General features: G+C 37.6%; 1 protein-coding gene across 6 annotated transcripts in view; it reads right to left on the reverse strand.

Annotated features, from left to right (window-relative positions):
- Ccdc178 (coiled-coil domain containing 178) overlaps nt 1-9,584 on the reverse strand; it is a 352,256-nt gene extending 342,672 nt beyond the window's left edge. For 3 of the 6 annotated variants that reach the window (XM_005372759.2, XM_013507772.1, XM_013507942.1), the window contains exon 1: nt 9,456-9,584. In XM_005372759.2, the coding sequence (XP_005372816.1) occupies nt 9,456-9,580 (125 nt within the window). In that variant the 5' untranslated portion in view covers nt 9,581-9,584. Of the gene's footprint in view, nt 1-6,176; nt 6,333-8,837; nt 8,847-9,043; nt 9,349-9,455 lie in introns of those variants that run through there. The other 3 variants (XM_013507853.1, XM_013507911.1, XM_013507897.1) reach the window with 3 other exon arrangements.
- Between the last annotated feature and the right edge of the window lie 575 nt (nt 9,585-10,159).

A 10,159-nucleotide genomic window follows, 5' to 3' on the forward strand; every position in this document is an offset into this window, starting at 1 on the left:
CAAAAAATAAAATAAAATAATTACAGCTATGCTGCCATAAACATATAGAACAGCTTAGTTATTTTTAAAAGATGTTACAAACCAGGAAAAGAGATCTCAAATATGAATAAAAAAGTGTTTGGGTTCAATATAGTTAGACAAAGTAGTGAGAAAAAATAGAATATTCAAACTGAAAACATAAACAAATGACCTAGAACTGGTCATCCTTACACACACACATACACACATGAGAGACAGAGATAGAGACAGAGACCGAGGGACACAGACAGAGAGACAAGGACAGAGAGAATGTAGGAATATGTTGACCAAAATCAATTTTTGAAACTTTTTTGCCGAAATTATAGCACAGTAAAGTATCAGAGAATTGAGTTATGAAGAGTAGTACAGCCTTGAAAACTACAAAGTCATAGCACATGAGCAATAATGTTTAGGTTGTGAGTGGGTTTATTAGCTGAGTCCTATCAAGGACAGAAAATGACATATAATATAGATATGTATATTTATCTTTGAGAAAGGAAACCATCCATTTAAAAAAGGACTTCTTTTAGTTTAAGCGACTATCCATGTCAAATAGCAAATGTAAAGAAAAAGTTATCTCATCTGTAAATTCTATCTATTCAGGTAACCATGCTGTAAATCTTCACTAGTATTCAAAATAAAGGACATAAAAAATTGGCAACCCAGGGATCCAAACAGAGATGCTATTGCCTGACAAAAGCAAGCATGAACTTGAGACTGAACTGCTACTACAGGTAGTTTATACATGCCATTCAATATAAAAAAGATAAGTATCTTCTGGCTATAAAATTATTTTTTCTCCCACCAAAGATGAAAAACTCTGTGTTACCAATGTGCATTTAGTATATATTTAGATAATTATGACACACATAAAGCAAAGCTACTATGAGACAATATTGGTTCATACACTGGCCTTAATATAATTAATTCCCAATAGACCTGTACCTTCATAAAATTATCTGCCAAAATGATTAGCTTTCTCCACAAAATCTAAAACAGATTTGCTCAAATAAAGAAATTCTAATAATTTCAAACCTAAACATAATAAACCCATTTGGAACTTTAGTTATTCTCAGACATCATTTTATAATGATATATAACCTCATCAGCCATAAATACATGAAAAGTACAATGAAGCACTTTGGTTTAAAACCTTTCGTATCTTAAGTACTCTGGAGGGTATACTGAGATTTTGGTAAGACAATAGCATGTGTTCATCACACAGTTTATTCTTCCCGGGCTCATGGGGAAACTATACTTGTCAACCTCTTTTGAGGACCGCTTCAGCCAATACAATTGGCAGGTTGGCTATTGGAATTAGAGTCAATCTTGACCTCGGGAACATCCTCTCTGCCCCTCCAGCTCTGTTCCCCTTTCCATGGCAACCTTGGAGGCCATGTGTTCCAGATGGTTGGAGTCCGCGTGATAGAACCGGGATCCCTGGACCACTGCTTAAACAGACACACCAAGGAAAGCTACTTTTCTTGTATCACTGTGATATCATCAGAAAAGTCTTTTGTGTTGTTAAGCCATTGTAGTTGTAGAACTTTTAAACAGCGTAGTCTAATCTGTTCGAACAGAAGATTGCACTGTTAAACTGATTAACTGACTGAAAGTATTGATCAGTACCTTAAGACTATAATTGTTTAAAAACGAGCCAGAATAGTAATTAATATGTAATGGAGATGGCTCAAATGATCCACTGTCCTCAAAACCAAAATATCAAGCCTGTGTAAGTAAAATATAAGTGGTTACACTTTCAACAGAGTAGCAGTAGAATATGGAAAACAAGATATTTATATTTTGGGAAATTTTTTCCTGTGTTGAAAGCTAAATTCCTGTGTATTAAAATCTTTGTGGCAGTAATAATATTAAGAATAACATGTATAACATTTCCCCATCAAATTTTAATACATAAGCCTATTGGAATGAAATTAGAAGGAATGATTACAACACATAGTGAAACTTTCCACATTTTCCTTGGAATATCTAAAGTACACATATTCTCAAATACCAACATTATGATTTTTTAAATTTAAAAACAAGCTTATTCACAAAAACAAGGTATGTCCTCTTTATTTTGCATCTTTATTTTGCATTGTTCTGGTCATTTGTGCATCACCACCGCAGTTTTTCTGGAGTTAACATACTATCAGTGGTATTATTCAAGCCAATATACACCAGTTCCTATTTTAATAATGTATTTTCTACAATGCAATAAAAGTAAGGCCATAGCAACTATACTATAAATGTACACGTACAAAGTCAAACTAATCCCATTCCTGCAAATGATGTAAGTACTTCAGTTAGGAATGACTCTTACAATCGTTAGGTTCCAGAGTAATCAAAAGGCACTCTCCTCACTCCAAATAACAGCACGTTTGTTAAAATATCCTTTTAAATAAATGTACTAAAGTATTAATTTGCCACTGGTCACTTAACTCACCTATTGCCATTCTAATCTCATAACAAGACTTTGTAGTTGTTTGTCTCAAGGGTATGGGCCTAGAGAAAAGTAGAAGCAATTTGAAATCTCTTTGATCCTTAATTCATGGGACATCCTGGAGAGGAATAAGGATACTCAGTGACTGGGCAGAAGATCTGGTGAAGAAAGTGGTCTGTGAGCCCAAGAAGATTGCGGTAGCAACAAAGGAGAGGACCAGACCTCAGAGGGATAACTGCTGGGTAACTTGGGCTACATTCCAGGGATGGGATCTCCCATTCACACCTGTGCTCCTGATGGCACCAAACTAACAGAGTAGTCTAAGAAGTTTATAAAAAGACCGGTATTTTCACTAGGGAGCACATGGCAAGAGGGTGCTAGGTGGGGACAGGAACCACACTCAACAGAGGCAAAGGCCCCAGAAATTTGGCAAAATACGCTTTGATGTGTATAAGGATGGGGCAGAGGCAGATGTGATACCAAGACTATTGATTTAAAGAAAAAATTGTAAGGGTGCATTCATTAAACAAATCAGTGCGTGGGCTAAGGTCCAAGGCTTCTACAACAGTAGGAGTATATTGCCAGCAGAATTTAAGTATATATTCCAGCAGAATTTTTCTAAGGAAGCTATGAGTTTACTTAAGGAAAGCATTAATATATTTCTTAAATATTTTCATATTTTAGTATTAATCTTTCATGCTTTCCACATGCATAGACATACATACATGTACATGCATGCACACACACATACACACGTACACACACTCTTCAGTATGTTACTTCTAAATCCATAAACCTAAAAGGGCTCTTCCTTCTAATTTTATAAGATCTAGACCTCTCAGCAACAAAGGAAACAAATATCTTTTGAGAAGTATATCCAGTAATCTGAAGAAGTGCTGAACCTAGCAAAAGGGGAAGCATTTTTTTCCATCTGTTCCACCTATGAATTAATTATGATGCTTAATAAAAGAAAGCATAGAAAATATCTTGGTAAATTACATGAATTGATCCACCAATTAAATTACTTTTCTTAAAGATATCATCAAGCACTTGCCTTTAATTTTTTCAAGTCTAATGTCAGTTGAAGAACTGAATGTTGAAAACAGTTACATTTATTGATGTGACAGTAAAGTATTCACAATGAATTTTCTAGAAATTTAATATCTCCCTTAATCAGAAAGATTGATAATAGCAATTATTCTACAGTTAAATCTATAGAGTGAAGAAGAAATGACTTAATGTTCAACATTAGTTTACAAACTCTAACATTGCCACAAAAAACTGTTCATTCTTCTTCACCACATTGTAATTTCTAGTCCTTTATCTAAAGTCCCTGTAGGGTTTAAAGTTTGGATATCTGAGAGGAATTCTGAGTTTTCCCAATGAGATTACTTCTAACATTTTATTGAGAATGCTTTCTTGGGGCTGATATTTCTACTTTTGCAAAAAAGGATATCTATACACTGGCTCACAGTCTCTAGAGAATGTCAAATTTATATGCATCCAAAGTCCCTAAATGAGCTTCCTCAGAATGGGAACTACTGAATTAATATGAAGCATATGTTGCTAAAAAAGAAAGAATTCTAACCTGTAGGAGTTCCAAATTAAAGTGTTATAAGAATGGAAAGTGTCGCTCCTCCTTAAATACGACCTCAGCTAAAGGTTCTGGTGTTTTGTTTTGTTATTTTTCTCCCCTTAGAGATCTTGAAGAACTAAATTAAAAACAGGCAGTGCCCTGCTGCCCTGTGCCAACTCCCTAGTCACTCTGCATTTCTCCTCTTATGTTCCTTGCCAGAACCTTGTAAGATATCTAAGGAGGAGGAAAACATGAGACTAAAATTAATCATAAAATAAAGAATAAGGTGAAGTTTGACATTAATGCTTTATTTCTCTCTACCTATAGTTTCAAACTGTTAGTTTAGAAAATTTAATCAAATGATGACATTTCCTGTTACATTTCATTCTAAATAGCAGTGCAACTAAAGAGCTCCCCACTCCACAACTGGTCAATAATTCAGTTGCAGTCAGTACCTTATTTTTATTGAAAGGTATACCTTCCTAGGCATATTACAAAGAAAACCAAAACAGCTATCACTAATGAGGTTATAATCATGATGCAGGGAGAAAAGTAACATCCTTACTAATGACTGCATTATTGAATTATTTTTAAATATACTATGTAGATATATCTTAACTGCTATGATTTTTTTTTTGTGTTTTGTTTTTTTCTGGTACCAGGAGTCAAACTCATGACCTTGCACTTGCCAGGCAGGCACTGTGCCACTGAGCTAAATCCTCAGCCCCTGCTATGATTTAGAAAAGACTGCAATGTGAGCAATATCTAGTACATTTTTCTAGAAATTATAAAATTTAAGTAATACATGATTTGAATTATCAATGTTCAATATAGAAATAAAAATCCATTCAACAATTCAGCACTTGGGAAATATTAAATCAGACTGGAAAATTAAGCTTCCCATTAATTTTCTGTTGTTCTTAAATTGTCAGTTGAAGAAAATGGTTTTTGTTTGCTGCGAAACAAGCCAAAGATATAAATAAAAATAAATTTAAAAATAGCACCTAATAAGAAATCTGCACTTAGTGAAATAACAGACAAATAGAGTGCAAATGTTTAGCCATCTGGAGAATTAAAAAAATCAAAAGTAATAAGCAGCATTGAGAATTTATTACAAAGAAATTGTGCCAAGAGCTTCTTATAGCCATTTTCTATGGAAATGTTCAAATTAATGGGCAAAGAAGTACACTTTATACTACATATTTGAACCCTATTGCTATCATTTTACACATGATCTCATAGCATATTATTTTCTAACTAATTTAAATTAGTATGGCTATAAATGCTGTTGTACTGATGCAAATTTGCTAGCATACTGCAAAGATCCAGTTACAACGGATGACATAGTTTGATGGGATAGTCTAGAGCCAGAGGGATAGGATATTGGGTTGTCTATGATATTGTCTTACAGAATTGAAGGAAATCAATAAATTTGAAAGTAACAGAGATACCAAGACGATATAACAAAAACAGGGTAGAAAGGAGAGGAGATCATGAAAATCACGCAAGTCAAAAAAACGAGCAAGAGTTCATCATCACCATACTTCAGGGATATATAGTGGGATCTAAAATGTCTATTAGTTATCATCCTGAGCCACTTTGACATTTCTACCCATGAATGGTACTTCAGAGTCTATGTGGAAGAGTGGAAAGAGGAAGAAAAGAAAGAAATGATCAGAAACATTCTTTCTCACTGCCTTAACCCTTCAAAACTTTCTCTCAAATTTATTATTTCAGATATCAAATTTCATTATCAAGTGCTATTTGTCTTGCTACACCATGGAATGCAGAAATTACATATTTTCTTTTTCTTTGAATCCATAATTCCTAGCAAATGTTATGTGTTTGACCAGAATTGTGAAACTATGTAGAAGAGAACACCTCCAAAATTTTAATTTGAAGGAGTTCATTTCACAAGCCTCTGACCCTTGGCCAAAGGTGTGAGATACATTAACTAAAGATAAATGATGGTGTGTAACCATGGGTCTGTGTGTTCTTTCAGAGCAAGATGAACCAGCCAAAAAATAATAATAACAGAAGTACCGGCCAGCACTGTTTAGTGATAATTAGATTGGCAACTGCATTGATTTGTGTAAGAAGAACTTTGACAATTCAGACAGTAGTGTTGCTAGAACATGCCTCTCTTTGAAGAGAGAGCTTCTTAAGAGACTTCTACCAAAGGCTGATTTGAGTTTCCTGCACACTGATGCTTCACATGTGCACCATCAGTGGTTGAATAAGTCATAGGATCTTTTCGTGTACATCTTTCTTCTGTTGTTTCCAGGATATGCCATATCTCTGCCTATAAGAATAAATGAGTAAGCTGAATTCCACAAGGAATGAATACTTCAGGTAGGTGATCATCACATAATTAATATGAACTAATACAAACAAAAATTTTAGCCTTTCAAAGAATTTGCCACAAGCATAACTTTGAGACCCACCAGTCACAATTCATGAGGACAGTTTATTTTTCCTCAAGGGAAAAAAATGCATAGTGTTGTCATTTACACCAAAAAATTAATAGAAAAATACTTGTTTAGTTTGTCTATGAAACATCTCACTATCAGCACAAGGATCTGCTTATTCCTGTGTTCCATACAATCTGTACCCTCTTGGTTATGTTCTTTCATTGTCTTCATATGATCATCCCTCTATCTTCTGCTTTCTGACTAAACATGCCCAGGCATCTCGTCCATTTCACTGGTTTATGGTTAAAAACCAACGTGTTTCCGGCATCTAAGGCAAGGGTGGATCCCTTTAGCTCATACAAAAAGGTCTCCTAATCTCTACTCACACATCCTATAAGTACCTAGAGAAAGGGAGCCAAATGACAATGATTGCAGGTATACCCTAACATTACATGGACTTATTAGTGAAGAAAGTAGAGGATTATTGGGCAATTTAACAAAATGCCAAAGAACATAGCTTTTAAATCTATTAGACATGGGATTAAATTCCAAGGCCTCCTTACTAGCTATAGGATCTTTGGAAGAATACTTAATGTTCTTTGAGCTTTAGTCTTTTCCTTTGGAAAATGGTGAAAATAGTCATGCTTCATAGTCAGGATTAAAATAGACAATATATGTGGACTGTTTAGACCAGTGACCAGCATAAAATAAGCACTTAACAAATAAATGGTAATGATTTAAATTCAGTGAACTAAAGTTACTTAACCAATTAGATGGTCATAAGAACAATACTTAAGCGACCCAAATTTCCGTTTTCTAACATGAAGATGATATTTTATGAGTCTTAAGAGAACTGAACATAGACAAATTGCCAGCCCACTTGTGAAAATAGAACTGTAATCCAGAACCTCTGCATCTACCCATTTAGAAAGCCAAATTTTAATTCCGCAGTAATCATTCCAGAAAATTCAGGACTTTGTCAACAGATGGCACATTTCCTGATTTTTCCTAGAACCAAAGAAAACAGAAAAGCTCCCAAACCAATCACATAGGCTGACCTGCTTCCAGCTTGCCTCCTCCACCCCTCCACCCTGTCAACAAGCTCTAATCAGAAATGTACTTAGGCCTTCCCTTTTCTTTACTGCAGAACCTTCCCACTCCTCTGTTTGCCTTTGGGTCTCTCCAATCCAAGTGATGGTTGATGATTCCCTTGTTTACTCAAGCTCTGTATAAATGGCCTATGCTCATCCTCATTTTGATACTCCTCATTTGTTTCCACCACATCATCACTGAGATGGACAGCTCAACATCTATTTAAAAGTGCTATATTATAGGTTTTATTACTAGTATTATAGAGAAAATGTATGAGGACACAATGGCCATTATAGGTCAATATGTAACAATCAGTTTAAAAACATAATCCAAATACTTATAAATGTTCAACCCTCTCCCTACATTTTTATCAACTCCACATAAATTCTGCTGCTTAGTATCTCCATTTTTAATATTGGTTTTATACCTTAATTTTCCTTTAAAAGAAAGAGGGGTGCCTTTCACTGAAGAAATTATTTTCCCAATCCATTCACATGATTTGACAAATTTGCTAATCATGGCAGCTCCATCCCAAAGTGAAAGTTTTGGGGACAGGCAGGTAAACAAGGTGGGTGAGGGAGACTCTGCCCAACATGTTTCCAGTTGTTCTCTTAGGTACAAGGTCGGGAACTGGGTGAGTCCAGAGAGCTTGAAAAATCACACTTTTAGGCTAGTGGAAGAAGCCAAAGTGGGGCTATGCGGTCCGTATTCAAAGGGAAAAAGAAAGTTGAGTGTAGGTAGATACCATTTGCTCCCACAGACAGCAGAAAAGGAGAAAAACACTGGAGGTGTTCACTGGTTAGTTGAGTCTGAAGCTGCACAAATTTGAGGTGGGAGCAGGAAGAGAAGGCTGGGCTGTGGGTAACCAGTGCAGTGGGATACCCACCTCCCAGGGACTGTGGACAGACTGATATACTCATATACTTGACAGTTCCATAACTTAGTTATATTCAGTTAGTGATAAAGCCTTAACACACAATTACATAATAAAGGACTATTATATTCTAAGGCAGAAAGGCACCAGCCTCGCATATAAATATCTGGATAATAATTCAACATAAACAGCAGAAAATCCTACAGCTAGCTGGATGTATCTTGTTAGTAGTCATCCAATACCTGAGTTTTAAAAGGACAGTGGTAGCCTAGAAACTATTGCGATAACAAGACCAAGACAAAAATGAGGACGAGTTATCTCAAGAGTGCTACATTTGGGTGCAGATGCCCAAAGAAATATAAAACAGACCACGCAATAAAAAGGAGTGGGAGATACCCAGCGAGTTCACAAATATTTACTGACCGGAAGATGAACGTCAAGAAAGAAATAATAAAAAATGCTCTGAACTGGGACTCAAGAGACCCTTAAGTGTTCGGCGTCCGAAGCTTGATTTTGGTCGATTCAGATCTGAGCACCACTTTCCAGTCTGAAGAGGGAGGTGGTGGAGCGGATCCTTTCACTTGTGGTGGGTTAGAGCAAATAAAGAAATAAAATTCCCAGCCTCTCACCCAGAAAGCTGTTCCGTATTTGAGCGGATAGAGCGGGTCGTTGGGGTTCGGGGCGTAGTACGGAAAGAAGACAGCACCGGTTGAAGAGAATAAGACGAGAGTCACCACAAGGCGGCCTTGTAAGCAAATTACAGTGTAAAATCGTTACTTTAAAAGAGCGAGACCTAAGGCAGGCAGTTCTAGACGCTGTGAATTCAGCTGGGCCGCCGGGGGAGGGAGGCTCTGCGTCCCTTCCCAGCCGGGAAGTCGTTCCCTAACTCGCGGCGGGGTGGCCCTCCCTGCAGCCACTCGGGCCGGGGCGCGACCCCTACCCGACCCCAGCCCCGGCCTCGCGGCTGCTCCCTGCTGTGAACGGCCAGAGAGGAGGGCGCCACCCGGCTGCGCCCGGGAGAGAGACCAGCGCCAAACTCACCGACTCCCCAAGCCCGGGGTGGCCGAGGCCCTGGGTCCGTTGCCTCGGGGAACCGCAAGCCACGGAGTGCCGAGGGGCGGCTCGTGCCCAGTGGGCCAGCTCACCCTGCCCGGCCGCCCCTGCATCTGTGCATCCACAAGCTGCTCTTGTGTGAGTGTGTGTGTGTGTGGGGGGGGTACCTAAGGATTGAACCTAGGGCTTTTCCCGTCCCTTTTATTTTATTTTATTATTTTATTTTGTTGTATTTTATTGCATTTTATTTTATTTTATTTTATTTTATTTTATTTTATTTTATTTTTGAGACACGGCTTGCTAAATTTCCCAGTCCACAGAGCTGACTCAGACTTGACCATCTACCTGCCTCAGCCTCCCAGGGGGCTGGGATTTAGAGTGCTGAAATTTCAGGCCTGCCCCACCACGTGCTGCGACTTCCTTTTCTAACTAACCAGCTTCACCGAACTCTTTTTTCCTCTTTTCTAGAGAAGGAGGGTACAAGGGTCAGGCCACATCTTCGGGACAGATTGGCTAGAACTGTATCAGAAGTTCATCCCTGTTTGGTAAATCCACGGGGACTTTGCTATGGAGAAACCTCTATAACCTATTAGGGAGGAGAGGAAATCTATTTTGTGGAGGAGGGCTGAGGTGGGGAAAGCGGCGAATTCAAGCCATTTGTCTAAGGGTGTATTTTTAACAAAATTTTAAAG

Source organism: Chinchilla lanigera, unplaced genomic scaffold (assembly GCF_000276665.1).
Source record: "Chinchilla lanigera isolate Chin_1 unplaced genomic scaffold, ChiLan1.0 scaffold00001, whole genome shotgun sequence".
NCBI classification, from domain to species: domain Eukaryota; kingdom Metazoa; phylum Chordata; class Mammalia; order Rodentia; family Chinchillidae; genus Chinchilla; species Chinchilla lanigera.